Here is an 18,478-nt window from a genome sequence, read left to right on the forward strand (position 1 = left end):
TATTCAATTTCATGGTGGAGTACATCATTCATTGGTGGCTCACCAACGTGGGGCGTTGCTTTTCCTCAATTGAGGTTCCTTACTCTACTCCCTGTCCTGATGAAGACCCGCAGCTGAGGTGTTAATCCTCCCACCAATGCGCTAGGGTCGAAACGTCGACTTTTCCCCCTTTTTTGTGAAACCTGAACCCTTTTGCTTTACCCCGTCCCCCTACTGTGCTACTCTGAACAATAATTGTTTTGACAAAGCTTGTAGGTCAGGTTTCCTTTTGTAAGGAATTGTACCTTATTGTTGCTATTTAAACTATTTGACTCTTCTTTTATAATTATCTTTCCCTTTTCACATGAGCACAACTTTCTGCACTCTGTATTGGACCTGGCAATATTTCTCTCTTTGATCTGTGTACATATTCTTTTATGAATTTGTAAATATCAAAATTAATGAATATGTTCCTAGTGAACATTATGATCTGAACTACTGATGAGTATGTATTATTTGTGTGTATAGATAAATGCATTGGGCCTTTCTCTTTTTTGATGTGTTTTGCTAAGGATTAATTCCTATGAAATAATACTATGTGACTTATTTGTTTGAATATAAAATATAGGTCTAGGACCATCTTTCATTTTTTTCTTTATTAGGTGTGAACATACGTTTTCACGCCTCTTGTTGCTACTTCCTGTTTTGCATTTTCAAGCGCTGCACATTTTGCAGTTCCAATCCCTCGTTCAGCCACTATTTGTCCTTAACATGCAGGGCAGATCTACTACTTTTTTATGCATAGCAGGGCAGTAAGCAAAGTTGCTTTGCTGCGTTGTGTGAACGTGTGACTGCAGAAATGTGTCATATCAACTATGATATGGGGCACTGTGAGGAGAAATAAAGATATTTCTTTTTGTTACACCTCACTGGGGAAGGTGTCGCATTTTAACGCATTTCCAGGTTTACAAGCCTTTGTAAATATGTGAATGATCCAAACTCCATGGGTGGATGCATGGGAAATCTGATCTTCCACCCATAGAACACCTTGAGCAACATCAAACACAGACTGGATGGGGGGCATCCAGCCAGTGCCTCTCCAGCAGCCCTGAGTACAGACTGCAAAAGGGACATCGAGCCAGTGCTTCATCCAACAACATTGAGAACAGATTGTATGTGGAAAATCTGGCCATGGCCCATTGAGTTACACTGTGCACTGTCTGGGACATCTAACCCGGGCTATCTGAACAACGGTGAGCACAGACTGCATGAGTGACATGCTGCCAGGGCCTTTTCAGCAACATCAAGCACAGACAGCTCAAGGGACATCTGGCCAGGGCCTCTGTAACAAATAGGGTTACTGGTTGACTGGAGTAAGAGACCTGGTCAAGCAGCAAACACCATCTTGTCAAGGTAAAGCACAAGCAAACCACAAATTAACCTATGTTCAACCACCTGTTAGCTTGGCACGGAACAGTCAGGCTAAACTTGGAGGCAATGTGGAAACTATTTGTGTAACACTCCAAACAGTAAAACAGTGAAAAGACCACACAAAATGTACCCACACCAGGTTGGAAAAATAGAGCAGAATGTATTAAATAACACAGGACCAAAACAACAAAAGTCCATTCAGTAGACCGGAGATATGGATTTTTAAAGAATAACGTGAAAAATAGAACCTGAGAGCAGAAAACGCCAACCATGGCTATCTGGCCACGCTGGCCCGGGACAAAGTCATAAGTTCAGGCCAACTACAATGGAGCGTGATTCGGATACAGTCCCAGTTTAGTCCCACTGAACGTTTACCTTCTCAAGTTTTATGCCAAGAATACTATTTGTGTTGGAGAGGGGCATGGGGATCAAGGACAGAGTGGTGGGTGGTTATCCGTGTAGCAGGATAGCAGGTCAGGAGTCACTGACAGGTGGGCAGGAGCTTCGCATTGGCAGTCCCTCATAGGTTATTGATGCTTCTGTGTGGAAATACAAGCTGATGGTAGCTTGCAGTGATTTTCAGTGCAAGTCACATGGTCACAGTGGCACAGGCCCGTGTACAGTTGTGACGAACTGAAAACCTTGATTTAAGAGCCAGTGAGCCACACAAAGGGTCCGGAACCTAAGATGCACCACTTGGGAGTCAAGAACTCACCAGGACATGTAAAGCCTAAAAGTATATGTCCAACTTTTGGAATACACTGCACCCTGCCCTGGGGCTGTCCAGGCCTACCCTAGGACTGACATATGTTTTAAAAAGGAAGGTTTGGGCATGGCAATTTTGTCAGGTCGACATGTCAGTTTAAAACTCTGTACACAAGCTGTGCAATGGAAGGTGTGAGACACGCTTAAAGGCTACTTAAGTGGGTGGCACAATCAGAGCTGCAGACCTACTAGTAGCATTTAATTTACAGGCCCTGGGCACATTTAATACCACTTTACTACGGACATATAAGTAAATTTAGTAAGCTAAATTGATTTAAGCCAATGTTCCCATATTTAGAGGGGAGAGAGCAGATGCACTTTAGCACTGCTCAGCAATGGGAAAGTGCACAGAGTCCAAACACCAACCATGGAGCACAACCTACTCTAGAGGCTTCCAGCCGAATGCAAGAAGTGCATTTATCCAGGGCCACTGAATGTACCTGGGGCCCAGGCCCTTTGAAGCTGCTCATTCCTCCCTGCTGCACACAGAGTAGTTCACTTGAGAGGCAGCTTGCTTCTTTCCTTCCATGTAGCATGGGCGTCTGGTTGTGTGCATGATATCATGTTGACTGCTGCAGCCAGATTTAGAATTGGAATCCGACATGTGGTTTCAGAAAACGCTTTCAGTCATTTCTTTTTGCGACATTTTTTAAGGAATAGATAAAAGGACTTCGTGCACGATGAAAGCCATTCTCTTGTTGGGGCTCTAGTGCTCAAATTAGCAATGTTACACACACACCATAGTTTAGGGGGAACCGTTCATGGTGGTCCTACAAAGCCAACGTTTATGATGACGTTATGACAATTAAACATAACGCCAAAGCCAAGTGGTTTACCAGTGTTGCCAGTTTACAGAATGTGAAGCAAACGATGAACCCACAGCCCTGTTACAAGTGTGTCTCACCAATAAGCAAAGCCCACAGTGTGCAGCAGTTGGCTGCTGCAGAAGAAAGTATTGCAAGAGCACAGAAAAACACCACGGGCCTTATTTATGAAGGCCTTGCGCCGCCGGCGCGTCACTTTTAACATGGGAAAAAGTGACGCATCAGTGGCGCAAGGCTTTCATAAATGAGGCCCCACATCTTTTGCAGAGCAAATTCCCGGTCTGCCAAGGTCCCTACGGTTACTCCACAATCTAATATGAGGGTAGAAGAAATGTCGAATCCAGTAACCCGAGATATCTTCAATTTTAGGCTTGCGACCTCTGATGTGGCAGACCCTCCCCGCCCCACTCCTCACCCCCCCCATCCTCCTCAGACGCCAAACAGCAACCCTTACTCTCAGATGACATTACTGAAAGATAATGTGAAGTGCTGCGTATTTTTCATGTTACTCTTAAAAATGAAGGCTTCTGTTGCGATCCATGATTCAATGCTGTTATGTGAAATAATTTAGGACAATAACATAATTCATGTAAATTACAGGTTTAGGGACTGCAGCTGTTCGAGGAACAGCAGACAAACGTGTGAGATGCAATATTGTTATGTCCAGTTTAGTGCTTGCAGCACATGCTGCTCATGGGCCACTCCACGCACAAACATCCTGCCAAGCCACATTTTGTAATCAGGGGCCACCCATTTGGGACCTAATTCTGAGTCGCTCGGTGTTTTCTGACCCCTGTGCAAACAGGGTTGGAAGTGTGTGGTATTCACTGAACCCCGACATGCATTGAGTGCGTTAAAACGTGGCCTTTGATTAAATTTCAGCAGACGCTCACCAGGGGACAACAATACGTGTTTACGACGACATTCGGATTTCGGTGTATTAAGCTCGAAAATCAGCATGTTATTCCCCAAAAACTCGGTATATGTGTTATTCGTTGCACCAGATAAATGACATCTCCCACAGTAGTGTTTTATATCAGGTGCAATAATATTTCACACCTAACACTGGGCCACTGGTAATGAGAGGCTAAATAATTCCAAGCACTGTGACGTGTTTTCTGATCTCTTCTGCCCCATCCTGCCACCCTTCCAGCTGCAGACGCACAAAAGAAAAGTCACAATCAAACGGCATTCAGCCTTCAAGCTACTGCTTGAAACAAGAAATGAGGCTGAGAGGGCGGATGAGACAAGTTCCAAAACCAAGCTTTCCTCGAAAACTTTGTGGCAAGATGTGGGCTTGTGGAAATGGATCGGCTGCAATGCAAGCAAATACAATGGACATCCTGTCCTCTGGCTGGGTGGTAAAGGCAGCTTCCAGGTGCCCCTGCCCTCCCTGGGTACTGGTGCCACTGCACACGCTGCGCTGTGGAAAGCCACGCCCATGGAAATGTGAGTCTAAAAACACAGTGGACGGGTTACAAGAAACGCAGCGCACATAGCACAGGGAGCAAATGTCTCTCTACACAGCTTTATCTGTAGTTAATTGTATTAGCCACTGAAAACTACAGCACGAGCTCTGTCCTCTGTCAGGCGAGTTAACACTGAATAGAAGGCATGCAGAGCATGAATGGGAAGACAATAGATGCAACAGCATTCCCTGACATCACCAAGCACAGCGACTCCCGCGAGGCCTGCCTGCTGGGAAAGCAAGCTCCATGTGTGTGGGTGTGTGTATACACACACACACACACACATATATATGTATGTTATTTGTATAGCACGAACCTGGCTGAAAGGCAGCTGAGAGGGGATAGAATAAATGGTTAATTTTACTCCTAACTGAGTGACTCCTTTAAAATACCTGCAGGGCCAGTGGCGGCCGCCCTGGGCCCGCCAGCCCGCAGCTGTCGCAGTCTATTCTGGTGCTCACTGGCACTTAATAGAGTGCAGCACTTCCTCGTCCTAATCCGCTTATTGTATTTCTCCATTGACAGAGAAGCTTAGGTCAATGGAGCGCGGATGATTTGCCACACCTCTGCCCAGCCTTGCGAGCGCCTGCGTTGGCCAGCCGTAGCTCAGTGGGCTCACACTGACGACAGGCAGGATTTACTCGCACCGGCCGGGGACTTGTATCTGCATTACGGGAACAGGAAGCATATCTCAAGGTCACATACACCATTCTCAGGTGCACACAACCACGGGGCGCCGAAGCACTCAAACGCATCCGCACAGGGAGGAGGCGGTGTGAGCTGAACGCTCCCTTACAAACTTGGAGCTGGAAGAACACGGATCGAATCCCGGCTACCCCGCTTAACAAACTGCAATCCTGGGCTAATATCTGAACTCTCAGTGCTTCGATTACCTGACCGGCCAAACATTATCACCTTACGGGTGGTTCAGTAACTAGTATTTCCTATATCTGAGAATGCAATTATACTGCATTCAGTCTATATATAAAGTAAAATCTGATCTGACTATATCACATTTTTGTGATCATGGACTACATATAAATACACGCAAAGTTCATGAGTCGCAATCTAGAGAGAGGGATTCTTTATCGGCTGTCTGTGCGTGTGCAGATGTTTACACACACTTTCACGCACACTGTAAACACTCAAGCATCCTGGCACACGCCCCACCAACATCTAAAAACGAAGAGAGGTGACATATTTCTAAGATGAAAGGATGATAATTCACTAGAGCAGCACGTGTTCCTTCTAGAATGCTAAGTGTTGTTTAGACCATGACAGGAGACTGCCCAAACACCATTAAAAATGACATTTTGTTCGAACAGAGCGACCTGCACAGCAAACCAGTCGACGTGCTGTTTACAATTTTTCAGAACAATCTCTGTGAGGAGCGATAGCTTTGACAGGCTCTGGAAATCCAGGCATGTCGGTGGTTTCCGCGCGCGCCACACCTCCCTGACAGCAGAAATTTCCAACCTCTGAAATCAGAGGTGAACACGTCGTCCCGCCCACGGGAAGTGACGGGTGGTCCGCCCCCCCCTCAGAGGTACGGGTCAGTGGGTGGTCATGTGGATCAAGGTGTGCAGGAGCCCTCCTCGTGCAGAGGTCGTCTTTGTTGACCTCTGCATCCGCCCTGCCATCAATCCATATCTGTCTGCGCTAGCGGCCTGCTGCGTCGGACCGTGGGTTTGTAACAACATTATTGATTACACGTGAAATCGCCAGGTAACATTTCATTGAGAATGTATTGCATTTTGTATCACGCGTCTAAGAGCAAAAAACAACACAAGTCATCTGTGTGAGATGAGGTTGAAGAAGAAAATAGGGCCGCTAGAGGGCGCCAGATGCAGTGTTTCAAATGACTTGGGAGGCGGAGAGCTGTTCAGCACCGAGAGCCTGCGGACAGCTCCCAGCCCAGCTCAACCCAGAGAGGGGGCGGGGGTTAAGAGGCTGGAGTGCTCCTTCAGCGCCTGCACGCCTTCCTCGTCCATCATTTGAATAATGTATTAGACAATTTAATAATTGAACTTAGGGCGAGGGAGAAGATCAAGTCGATTCAATTACGCCGGTATATCCTCCCGTTACACGCCCACGCTTCACGGACAAGTGCGTGGAAAAAGCCCAGAAAACAGCAGCGCTTAGGAATTGTGAATTGTGCCGCACACGCTGCTAGTCCCAACTTTACTTGGCGGTCGACAATGCCCGCTGCGGAACTCTGGGAATAAACAAACACTGGTGCGCGGCCCATTGACAAAAAGACACGTTGTGCTCAGTGGAAGCAGGCCGAGTGCCTGTGCGCAGCGGGTACATGCAGACACTGCTGAGCAGCACACGGTGCCGGGACTGCGCTGTCTCAATGTTGGGCTATAAACAAACAGGCAGGGTGAGATTCAAGAGCGCACACTTTCAAGTCTTGGATGTGAGAAACCCTGTGAAGACGACTTTATTTTAAAAAAAGTTTTTAATGTACAAACAAACCTGCAAAATGAAAGGCTTGTGTCTGAACGGAGGTACCAAGAATACGGGGCATTTTAACAGGGAGTCCATGATCACACAATGCCGTCAAATGTGTAAGCTGGGATTCATATCCAACTCTCTAGTCTCACGGTTACTCTGCATGCCTACCCACTAGCACACTTCTGGGTTTTGGGGAGGCAGGAAGGCTGCTGGACGCTGCCCATTCCAATGACATGCCTTTTGCGTGGTGGACGCTGCTCAGTTTTTTCCATAAAATTCTTTCTGGTATTTTTCTACGCTCACACAGTGTGGCCAGATTAGGGAACAGTCTTCCCCTGAGCGAGTGTAAATTCAGTTATTAGGTATAAGAAGTGACTTTAGCATATACAAGCATTGGTGAAGTTCACGAACCACATAGAACGACCATACCCTGGGGGGGGGGGGGGGGCAGGGGGGGCGTAACATGCCACTCACATAGAAATAATTAAGGAATGTCCTACAGCAATTGCATTTTTGTTTTAATTAAATGTAACCTACAAATGGGTGTGGTTATACCATCAGCAGGAAGAGTCAACAATTAATTCCCAACAATAGAAATATTAGACCAGGCACTAGAGACTCGTCACACACCTACAGGTGCTCACTCTCTGCAAAGCGCTTAGAGACCCCTGGGTGATAAGGCGCTATAGAAATCTAATATACAATTACAATACAATACAATATGGATTCTGCTGTAGCGCATGGAGCATTTACCACGTGTTATCATTAAGAAGCAGCAGTGGTACCTGGTTGATGGACTTTACAGCTAGCCTGGGGATGACCAGCTGCATGACGATCTGCAGGAGGGAGGTCACCAGTCCCGCCAGGATGGCCCAGGTGAGGGGCAGTGGAAGCATGCTGTAGGTGGCGAAGAGGGTGAAGAGCACATAGCCAATGCCGTCCCCCAGCAGGCCGTAGCCCAGGCCGGCCGCCAGGATCTGCGTGGCCATGGCCACCCACGTCAGCACCCCGCTGTACTGCAGGTAGGTGTAGGAGGTGGTGTCCTTGCGCACCACCACCAAGGCACAGATCACCACCTCGATGCCAGTGAAGAAGCCGAGAAGGATGCCCTTGACAGGGTCCATGGGGGCCGAGGCCAGGGTCAGGTGCAGGACCAGCAGGGTCAGCTTGGTCAGCACATCCAGGATGTTCATCACCACCTCGGACTTGCGCCGCTGGCCCAGGAAGTAGCGCTGGTAGAGGCGCTCCAGGTCCCGGGACTTGAAGGAGTTGCGCAGGGTGGGGAAGATGACCCCTCTGTAGGTGTAGCCCCAGTTCAGGAAGAAGTCCGAGTTGCTGGGAGCGCAGTCCAGGTGCAGGAAGCCCAGGTCGCTGCTGTTGCGCTCAGGGAAGACTTTGGTGCCCCCATTGTTGTGGCGGTCCCCTCCCGAGTGGCGGCTGTTGGGGGTGTAGGGCCCCCCGTCGGGGGAGGAGAGGCCCTTGGCGCCGCCGCCCTGCTCGTGGATGAAGCGCTGCTCGGTGATGTGGCGCACGGCGCTCTGCCACAGCAGCCGCTTGGGCCGGGCGGTCACCGGGGTCCTGTTGATGGTGTACAGCTCCTCGCTGGCGCTCGTGCACTTCACCTCCGAGAGCTCCATGGTAGAGCTGTAGATCTCCTGCGTCTTCTTCCTACCAAAATACATGTCTCGCCATTCCCCGGGTCACTGGAAGGACGGGGCTGCGCGCTGCACTTTGTGCTTCAGAAGTTGCATCGGGTTCACGGAAGCCCTGTCATGTTTGCGCCAGGAGCTGGCAGGGGATGCCTAGCGGGAACATCATAAAGTGGTTTACAACCTCCAGATAACTGCAGGCACACCAAGCACGCGAGTGCACTCCCCGGCTGCATTCACGCAGACCCCCAGCGGAGCGGGCTCTCCCAGCCTGGAAATGTTAAATCATTTACGGGCACCATTCTTGAAGCAGACGCATCCTTAACGTGGAAGAAGAAAGCAGCCTAACCTCGGTGCTCCCAGGAAGCCCAAGACACACACCGACAACAGCAGTCCACAAAAACACAGCAAATGTGCACCCACAGGTCCGAAATACTGGGAGGGCTTAAGCCCCCGATCACCGGCGCCTGGGCAGTCCAGCCATCCCCTTATGCGCTGGGCTGCTCCAGACGAGAGTCGCTGGTCTGCTGCATGCCGCGCCGCCGGCCTCTGCACACACCCCGAGCCCTCCCTTCAGTGGAGCCCAGAAGTTGCATCCACGCGCCCGGCGGGAAGGCTGCAGACAATGGCCGCGCGACGGCCGCGCGAGGAGCCTGCCCGGCGCCCGGGCGTCAGCGCCGCTCCCTCTGCAGGGCACATCTTTGAAAAGTGCGGGCGCGGGCAGCGCGAGCGGCTCGGGTTGCAGTCTGGGCTCGGCAGCGCGAGGCTCGAGTGCTGCCACTGCCTCGCGCCCATGTGCTGGCATGTCCGTCCCCACCCTGCGCAGGAAGGGGGAGGAGCGCGGCGCGCGTGCAGCAGGTGAAGCCCGGGCCAGATCACACTCTGTGACAGCTGCGCGCTGCCAGCAGCGCCTGGGATAGACGGCGCGTGACCCCCTGCCTTGGCCCCGGGAGGCCACGCGGGCGGCTCTTCAGCAGTGCATGGCAAAATACTAGGGGACCAAGACCCACCTGTCCAATGTCTCCCCCACGCTGTGCTGTTAGAGCACCGAGGACTCCAAGGTCAGCTGGTTCAACTTTTCCATATCGGGTTCGTGTGAGATCGCTCAGGAACCCAAGGTCAAACTGTTCAACTTCTCACCACAGGGTTCTGTTGGTGCATATAGGGCCAAGGTCAAGTAGTGCACCTTCTCCCCACAGTGTGCGTATTAGAGCATCCAGGGGCCCAAGGTCAACCGGTTCAGTGTCTCCCATTCGAGTGTGTGTTCGAACACCAAGGGTCCCAAGGTCAAAGGGCGTAACTTCTTCCTAAGGGTGCGTGTTAGGGCACCTAGGGGCCAAGGTCAACGGGTTCAACTTCTTCCCACGGTTTGCGTTTTCGATAACAGAGGGTTCCAAGGTCAACCGGCTCAACTTCTACCCACCTTGCGTGTTTGCGCACAATCCTCTCGACCTCTCTAAACAGGGTGTGTGTTTTCCCGCAAAGTTTTGTTTCCCTATTTGGTGTAGAGGACGAATTACAATGAAAACCACTTTATTATCTTCCTGCCAGAGCTTAATTTGTAAAAAAATAAGTGCAGGGAACCAACGTTTTGATCAGAAGCATTAACAACAAGGCTGTATTGTCTAGGTTCCACTTCATCTGTCTTTTCTGTATGTCTCCTCCTTTTTCTTGTTTACTTTTGTGGTGTCTCTCTTGCTGCGGATCAAAGTCTGATGCTGTAAAGTAAGTGCCAGTCCCTAAAAAATAGTGCTGGTAGGCCCCACCTGCAACCAACGGCTCACAGTCAGCACTGTACAGCTCCCTCAGGGCTTCGCCCAATATCTACAACTCAAGAAGTCTCTTGGCCCAGTCCCTATGGCTGCATATCCTCCCTCAATTTCAGAAATATTCTTAAGACTATAGCACTTGCCAACAGCACCCAATGTGTGCTCCCTTGCAAGATTTATGATTTAACGCGTCAGGGGTGTAAATTGGTTTGCTCCACATCACCCACCTTGGTCAAGTGTGGAAGCCGGGATTAGAACATAGGTATTTTATGAAGAAAGATAATGGTGGTGAACTGACAGCAAGTCTGGGCTATGCCCACACGAAAATAAATATCCAACCAGTTAAAGGTCATGTTCAGTATTGTTATGAATCACTTTCTACCAGCATCCAGACTTTTTATAAGTTAACCTATTTTCTGTAGATGGGGGAACAGTGGCAAACGAAGATAAGGAGTTTGGCAAGCGTACATCATTTTGGCAAGTGGAAAAGTGAGAAGTTGAACCTAGGTCTTTTAACTGTAAAAATAAAGGAATGGACCAGCTTGGCTGGGATATGAATTCATACCCTGTTTACCTAATTCATTGCCCAGTTGCCAATTTTGCTACTAGGTTATTTTTACATGTTTGTCGGACTTAGGATATATTTTCCAGCTTTTTATTTATGACCTAAACCCGACATTAGACCCATTGCTAAATGCTTTCTGTGTAACAGAAGGAGCAAAGGCTTAGGGTGATGTCATTTGCCTAAAATCATACAATTTGGTAAAATGAAATTGACAAGGAATAGAGATTTGCTGAATTTCACATAACCTGCCCATGCAGCGAAAACAGTAGTACATTTGAGGGCTTTTGGCTCCATGGTTGACTTCTTGTCTTGTGCAACAAACATAGTGCTGGGATGGTTAGTGAAGTTAGCAGAAACATGTTCCAGGGAATTATTCAAGTGAGGAATATTGGATTAGAATTCAGATCTCCAGTTTTCACAGCCAACAATTTACCCACATTGATAAATATTTAGCAAGTTGTGAGCCTGTCCAATTGGTCATACAAGTAGCATTAAACATTTGTCTAAATGTGCCATGCTACACCTGTCAACTTTAGGATGGTTGTTCCTCAAACGTTTTGCCTTTACTCTCCCCTTTTTGCTGAAATTCGTTTTGGTTAGCCTCAGGACTCTGACATTCTACCACTGCTAATCAGTGCTAAAGTGCGTGTGCTCTCTCCCTTAATTGGCTTACACCTGATTGGCATATTTGATTTACTTATACGCCCTTGTAGAGTGGTGTACCATGTCAAGTCAAGTCAAGTCATAAAATTTATATAGCGCACTACATACCCAGAGGGTTTCAAGGCGCTTAGGAAGGGGAGGAGGATTATTTGTCAAATATCCACGTTTTAAGCTGCTTTCTGAAGGCTAGGTGATTCAGGGTTAGGCGAAGGTGAGCGGGGAGTGAGTTCCATGTTTTGGCAGCCAGGTATGAGAAGGATCTGCCTCCCATGGTGGTCTTGTTGATGCGAGGTACAGTGGCGAAGGCTTGGCTGGAAGAGCGAAGTTGGCGGGAGGGGGTGTAGAAGGACAGTCGAGAGTTGAGGCAATCTGGTCCGATGTCGTAGAGTGATTTGTGTGCGTGGGTAAGTAGTCGGAAAGTAATCCTCTTATTAACGGGTAGCCAGTGGAGGTCTTTAAGGTGGCCAGAGATGTGTTCGTTGCGTGGGATGTCTAATATGAGCCTGGCTGAGGCGTTTTGGATTCGTTGTAGTTTTTTCTGGAGTTTAGCGGTGGTGCCTGCGTAGAGGGTGTTTCCGTAGTCTAGTCGGCTCGTGACTAGAGCGTGGGTGACTGTTTTCCTTGTTTCGGTGGGGATCCAGCGAAATGTTTTTCTGAGCATGCGAAGAATGTTAAAGCAGGAGGAGGATACGGCGCTGACTTGTCTGTTCATTGAGAGTGAAGAATCCAGGATGACGCCAAGGTTCCGTGCGTGGTCTGTCGGGATGGGTGCGTTTCCGAGGGCTTCCGGCCACCAGGAGTCGTCCCATGCAGAGGGGGATTTACCTAAGATGAGGACTTCTGTTTTGTCTGAGTTCAGTTTCAGGCGGCTTTGTTTCATCCATTCGGCGACTTCTTTCATTCCTTCGTGTAGGTTAGTTTTGGCGGTGCTGGGGTCCTTGGTGAGAGATAGGATCAGTTGAGTGTCATCCGCGTAAGAGATGATGTTGAGGTTGTGTTGGCGGGCGATGGCCGCGAGGGGGCTCATGTATACGTTGAAGAGGGTGGGACTGAGTGAGGATCCTTGTGGTACGCCGCAGATGATTTCAGAGGCCTCGGACTTGAATGGTGGGAGGCGGACTCTCTGGGTTCTTCCGGTGAGGAACGAGGTGATCCATTCCAGTGCCTTTCCTTGGATTCCGATGTTTCTGAGGCGTTGTAAAAGGGTGCTGTGGCAGACTGTGTCGAAGGCTGCAGAGAGGTCGAGGAGGATGAGGGCGACTGTGTCTCCATTGTCCAGTAGTGTTCGAATGTCGTCTGTTGCTGCGATGAGGGCGGTCTCAGTGCTGTGTTTGGCTCGGAAGCCAGATTGTGAGGGGTCGAGTGATTTGTTGGCTTCGAGGAAGGCGGCGAGCTGGTTGTTGACGGCTTTCTCGATGACTTTGGCCGGGAATGGAAGAAGCGAGATGGGGCGGTAGTTTTTGAGTTCGGTGGGGTCTGCTGTTGGTTTTTCCAGAAGGGGGGTGAGTTCAGCGTGTTTCCAGTCTTCTGGGAAGGTAGCGGAGTTGAAGGAGCAGTTGATGACGTCTCGGAGGTGCGGAGCTATGACGGAGTCTGCTTTGTTGAAGATGTGGTGAGGGCATGGGTCTGTGGGGGATCCAGAGTGGATGGAATTCATCAGGCGGATGGTGTCCTTAGTGGAGATTGGGTTCCAGGCGTTAAGGGTGTTCACGGGGGGAGGGTGGTCAGCTGATGGTAGGGTGGGTTGGCTTCCGGGTTGGTTGTCAAAGCTGTTGTGGATGTCAGCAATCTTGTTGTGAAAAAAAGAGGCTAGGGAGTCGCAGAGAGTTTGAGAGGGGGTGATGTCGTTGGAGTTGGCCGAGGGGTTGGAAAATTCCTTGACGATGTTGAAAAGTTCCTTGCTGTTGTGGGCGTTGTTGTCAAGTCGATCCTTGAATGCTGTTTTCTTGGCTTTTCGGATTAGTTGGTGGTGAGTACGGATGGCGCTTTTGAAGGCGTGGGCCAGCAGCACTTATTGTGCCACCCTCATAAGTAGCCCCTTAAAACATGTCTAAGACATGTAATTGCAGCCTGAATGCAGCTTTAAACTACCAGTTCGACTTGTCAATATAACCCACTTGCAAAACCTCAAACTCCCCTTTTACTGCATATGAGCCACCCCTAAGGTGGGATCTAATATCATATGTGAGGGTGTATTATAATTAAAAGGTAAGAAGTGTACTTTTAAGTATTGCATGTCCTGGTAGTGAAAAACTCTTACATGTACTTTTCACTACCGTGTGGCCTACCTTTTCCATGGGATAACACCTGGTTTTCCTATTACTTTTAATAAGTGCTAACATTTGATTGGAAACAGGTAAACATTAATTGTTTGGTGTTTGAGAAAGAGTAGTTGAAAATCCTCTCCATTGCTAAAGTTGTTTTTTAAGTTACAATTTTGAAAATGTCACTTTTAGAAAGTTGGAATTTTCATGTCCTAGCTATTTTGTGCCTGTAGCCTGTTCCTTGATCACATGACTGGGTGAAATTAGCAGTTGGGCTTTGTTTATTCTTCCCAGACAGCCACACAATAGAGGAATTAGGTGGGCCTAGCTGTGCCATCACTGGCAGGATGGGGAGGCGGAGCTGGGTACAGCACCACCTGCAAATCAAAGGAATTCACACCACTTCATTATTCATGCAGACAGGCTGGAGCCAGGGCTGGGAAGGTAGGAAACTCCATGCATTTAAAAGGGGATTCTCAAGCAACTACTTCTACTTCAAAGAAGGCACCAGGGATAAAAATAAGACCCTCGGACCCACTCATTCATTCATTTTCTAGATCTGTGGAAGGAGTCTCAAAGGACTACATGCTACTGGGACAAGCTTTGTACATCAGAGGACTGTTTTGCTGCAACTGGAACAATTCCCCTGCGGCCTTAAGCCTCCCTTGAATCCTGAGAGGCATGCTCTGCTGCTTGAGCCCTGTTCCACTGCTTGAACCCAAGGACTACCAGAGTGATTCCACTCGTTAGTTGGCTGGCCATCAGATCTTAGTCTCAGGGGCAGAAAAGTCTCCAACCATCTTGAACCTCCACATGGAACCAGCCTGAGTGAGTCCTAACCATTCAAGTGCCCCCCCCCTCCAAGTCCTAGACCCTTGTGAGTAGTTCTAAAGGTACCCAGATAGCCAAAATTCAAACTTGGGACTTAAAAAACTCTTGGCTAAAAAACTGCTCTGAGAGCTGAGAGGAGACCGGGACCTACCCGATTGTAGATCCGACCAAGGTGCATGACCAGTTGGCGTGATTTCACAGCAACACCCTGTACATTCTTCTCCACAGCAACTGTTCAGCGGTCCTGTGCAGAAGGGGTATCCATCCCCAGAGAGCCCATCTCCACCCGCATCCCTCTGGAGATTGTCAACTTCAAAAATAGCAACTACAGGCCTGGTTACGACTTTGGAGCTGGCCGCCATGCCAGGGCCCTGCGCCAAGACCGCCAAAGGAATTCAAACACTGCCCTCCAGATTACAAGTTAAAATCCGGCGGTAGGTCCTACTGAGGTGGTCCCACTGGCATGCCTTTGCTAGGCACATGGCAAAGCCTTAGTAAGCCACCACCAAAGCACATTCATGCATGGCATCGACTGTGAAATCCATGCCGTGCAGGAACAGTGGGCTCAGAAAGACAGGGGGAACACCACATGCCCCCCTGCATGCAACCCCATTCACAGAGACACCAGTTTCCTCACTGACTCACTTTTCATGGCAGGCTCATCGCCATGAAAAGTGTGGCAGTGAGGAAACTCAAAATATGCTTGGCAGTCCCGCAGTGGCACCCCCATCTTTTTGCGGGCCTCAGACCGCTGCAAAAGTGCCCGGGATTGAGGATCCCTGGCAGTAGCAGCGGTCCTATGGCTGTCTGATCCCCAACTTGTAATTCGGCAGTTGGACCGCTGGTACTGCGGGTTTGGTGGTCAATCGGACTGTCAAACTCATAATCGGCTTCTAAGTCTGAATGTGGAAATCTTCATTGCGAGTTCCTCCAGCGGCTCCCCGACGACTTTGCTTCCTCCTCAGGACCCACACCTGCAGCCTGCTAAACTTCTGTTTTTTGCAGGATATTTTTGTTGAAATTTCTTCTAAGTCCGAAGGTAAGTGCCAGCCAGGCGCGATCCACTTTTTCCATTTTTTTCAACTTTGACCTTGTCTTGCATTACTAGATTTGCGTGGTTGGCACTTTGGTCTTTTAGATGTTAGTTTTTCCCTTAAACTTTACAAATTCATGACTCTGCTTCTACTGACTGGATGTATGGTATTTTGGTGTCGAATAACTTATTAAAATGTACTCTATTTTTTCAAGTTGGTGGGGAATTTTCCTTGTGTTTGGTTTTCACTTTATTTCTGTTTGTGTGTTGCATACATACTTTACACGTTGCCTCAACATTAGGTCTTTCTGATTTTTTGCCAAGCTAACAGAGGGTTTCACAGGTTATTTTATTTACTTTTATGGTTCACATTGACAGGGATAGTGGCTATTGCGTGAGCAGGGTTAACATTGCACTCAAACAACAATCCAACTTCTCACCAGTCTCATGACTGAATTTACCACTGTAAGGGTACTACTGGTACCTATACAATTGGATTTCAGTTGTATAGCTATAGGCAGAGCTCTCTACAGCAAATCTGGAAATCTTTACCAATGATACAGAAAACTCTGAATGGAGAAGCACAGCGAAACAGAATTCTACTAACATAAATCATGCACATCTGGAAAACTTTATCTCTGCAAGTACTCAAATGCAGCCCACACCATAGGCCCTGCCATCTTCCCCCTGGATTGCACACTTTTGTGAATTTGTCTACCAGAGCCTGCAGATTCAGCCTTGACGGAGCATATAAATTGGCTAATGGACAAGAGCTGAAAAACTGTTAATGCATCGGGGTGAAGGTAAGCACTGTGAGGGACCTAGTGGCGTGCCAAAGTCAGAGGAGACAGAAGAAGTTTCCAGGATTCAGGTGGCAAACATTTTTCCTGTCAGTAAATCAAAAGGAGACTAGCTAGGGATGGGGTTAGTATGACATTAATATTATTATTGTCATAGCGACTCTGTATTGTTTTGCCAATTAGTGGCAGTTTAAACTTGTCCAGTCTCGTGGTTGGTACAAAAGACAGACCTCTCTCCAGGACTGACTTCTCTGTGCTGGATAGTGGGGTACTGGACAGGTTGAACACTAATGATGGTTGGGTAGTAGGATTGGCTACTTGCTTGTTCCTGGAGTTGCCTCTCTCGTCTTCTGACGTGTGTTGGAACTCACCGGGTTTTCGTCTTCCGCCCAATGTACCTGTGCGTTGTTGTGCTGGGTTGTTCTTCTGCGGCCCCGGGGTCTCTGGCCCCGTCCTAAAAAAGGAAAGCTGTTGCCCTGGTTGCCCGCAAAGAACGGCATTGGTCCTTGAGGGTACATATTGGGGAAACCGAAGTAGGGGTTTTGCATGTCCTGAAGAAAGCCAGATTAGTAATACGGCACTGGCTGAAACATGTTGACACTCTAAGGACGTAGGAGGTCGTAACCCGCCTCTAACGTCCCACAGCCTTATTTTTAACCGCTGACGGAGGCCCATTTAATAAAGTATTCTCACCCCTGGGACCTCCGCCAAGTCGTTTTAACCTCACTTACTCAAACACCCTTCACCGCACACACAGTGACATACCTGCTCCGCTGTAATCAGGCGTCGAAGCACACCTGGGACACGCTAGGTGTCACTGGGTGGGCCCGATGATGAAGCATGCCACCAACTAGGTTGGTGGGTGAGGGCTTTCTAAAGACACCCAACAGGTGCCACCACTAATTGGCAAAACAATACAGAGTCGCTATGACAATAATAATAATATTAATGTCATACTAACCCCATCCCTAGCTAGTCTCCTTTTGATTTACTGACATATAAACCGGGGATCTGGACTAGCTATCTGGTCCTCTCTCTCTCTCGCAAACATTTTTCCTGACAATGAATATGTGAATCTGGATGCTGTCTTCATCTCACCCTCATCGATGAACATATTCTCCAGGCCATTTACCCTGACCTTTTTTGGAACATTCCAAGGGCATGCTAGGTAAGTAATACAATCCCACTAATCTCCACTACACTACGAATCCCCATTGGTTTACTCTCATACTATCCTCCCCTCCCAGATTGGCATCTCACACATATCAGTTATACTTCACTTTACCCCCTCTTTATAGTGTAAACAGATTATATTTATCTTCACACACCCTGGCTTTCTTTTAAATAGTACCCACAGCAAGTGCAATCATAGAAACAGATAGACAATTAGTAGCCCATCATGTGGCAAGGTGGCAACCAGGACCATGTCTAAACACATCCTACCACCCCTATAGGCATGCCACTTTTCTACCAACCAAACCCTTGAACATTGTTTTTCTTTGTTGTACCTCAACACTGTCATTAATGTATCCTCTTTATAAATGTGACAACAATGCACTCAGCACATACTTATATTGGAATTGAATAGCGCGGGGACACACTGACAAGTGTAACCAGGCGCTTTATAAGCTCAGTATTATTATCAGACCTCAAATAAACTCATCCATATCACATATCTTTTACTTTGAAGCTTCAATGTTTTCAACCCCTCCAACACCTCCCAACAACTTTGCTTCTAGTACAAGTGTGTGTGCCCTTGGACTGACCACAGGCACCAAATGGATGGAACTTGGTATGTCTATTGCCTGCTCAATTGAGATTTGCCTAACCGTTTCTCTTTCTATATATCAAGATGTATATTACAACTAGGGCTCCCGATTTTATGGTATGTATTTTTTTAACATTTCCGTCTGTATTTATCCATATTTATTTTTTGGCCATCATATAGATATTTATCCATATTTATTTTGTGTTTTGAG

At 48.2% G+C, this 18,478-nt stretch overlaps 1 protein-coding gene across 1 annotated transcript in view; it reads right to left on the reverse strand.

The window, feature by feature from the left end:
- ADCY8 (adenylate cyclase 8) overlaps positions 1-9,286 on the reverse strand; it is a 1,172,958-nt gene extending 1,163,672 nt beyond the window's left edge. Inside the window, exon 1 of the mRNA XM_086966223.1 lies at positions 7,711-9,286. Within this exon, the coding sequence (XP_086822349.1) occupies positions 7,711-8,607 (897 nt within the window). The 5' untranslated portion in view covers positions 8,608-9,286. The remainder of the gene's footprint in view (positions 1-7,710) is intronic.
- Positions 9,287-18,478: the final 9,192 nt, after the last annotated feature.

The sequence above is a fragment of the Lissotriton vulgaris genome, chromosome 4_1, assembly GCF_964263255.1.
Source record: "Lissotriton vulgaris chromosome 4_1, aLisVul1.2, whole genome shotgun sequence".
NCBI classification, from domain to species: Eukaryota; Metazoa; Chordata; class Amphibia; order Caudata; family Salamandridae; genus Lissotriton; species Lissotriton vulgaris.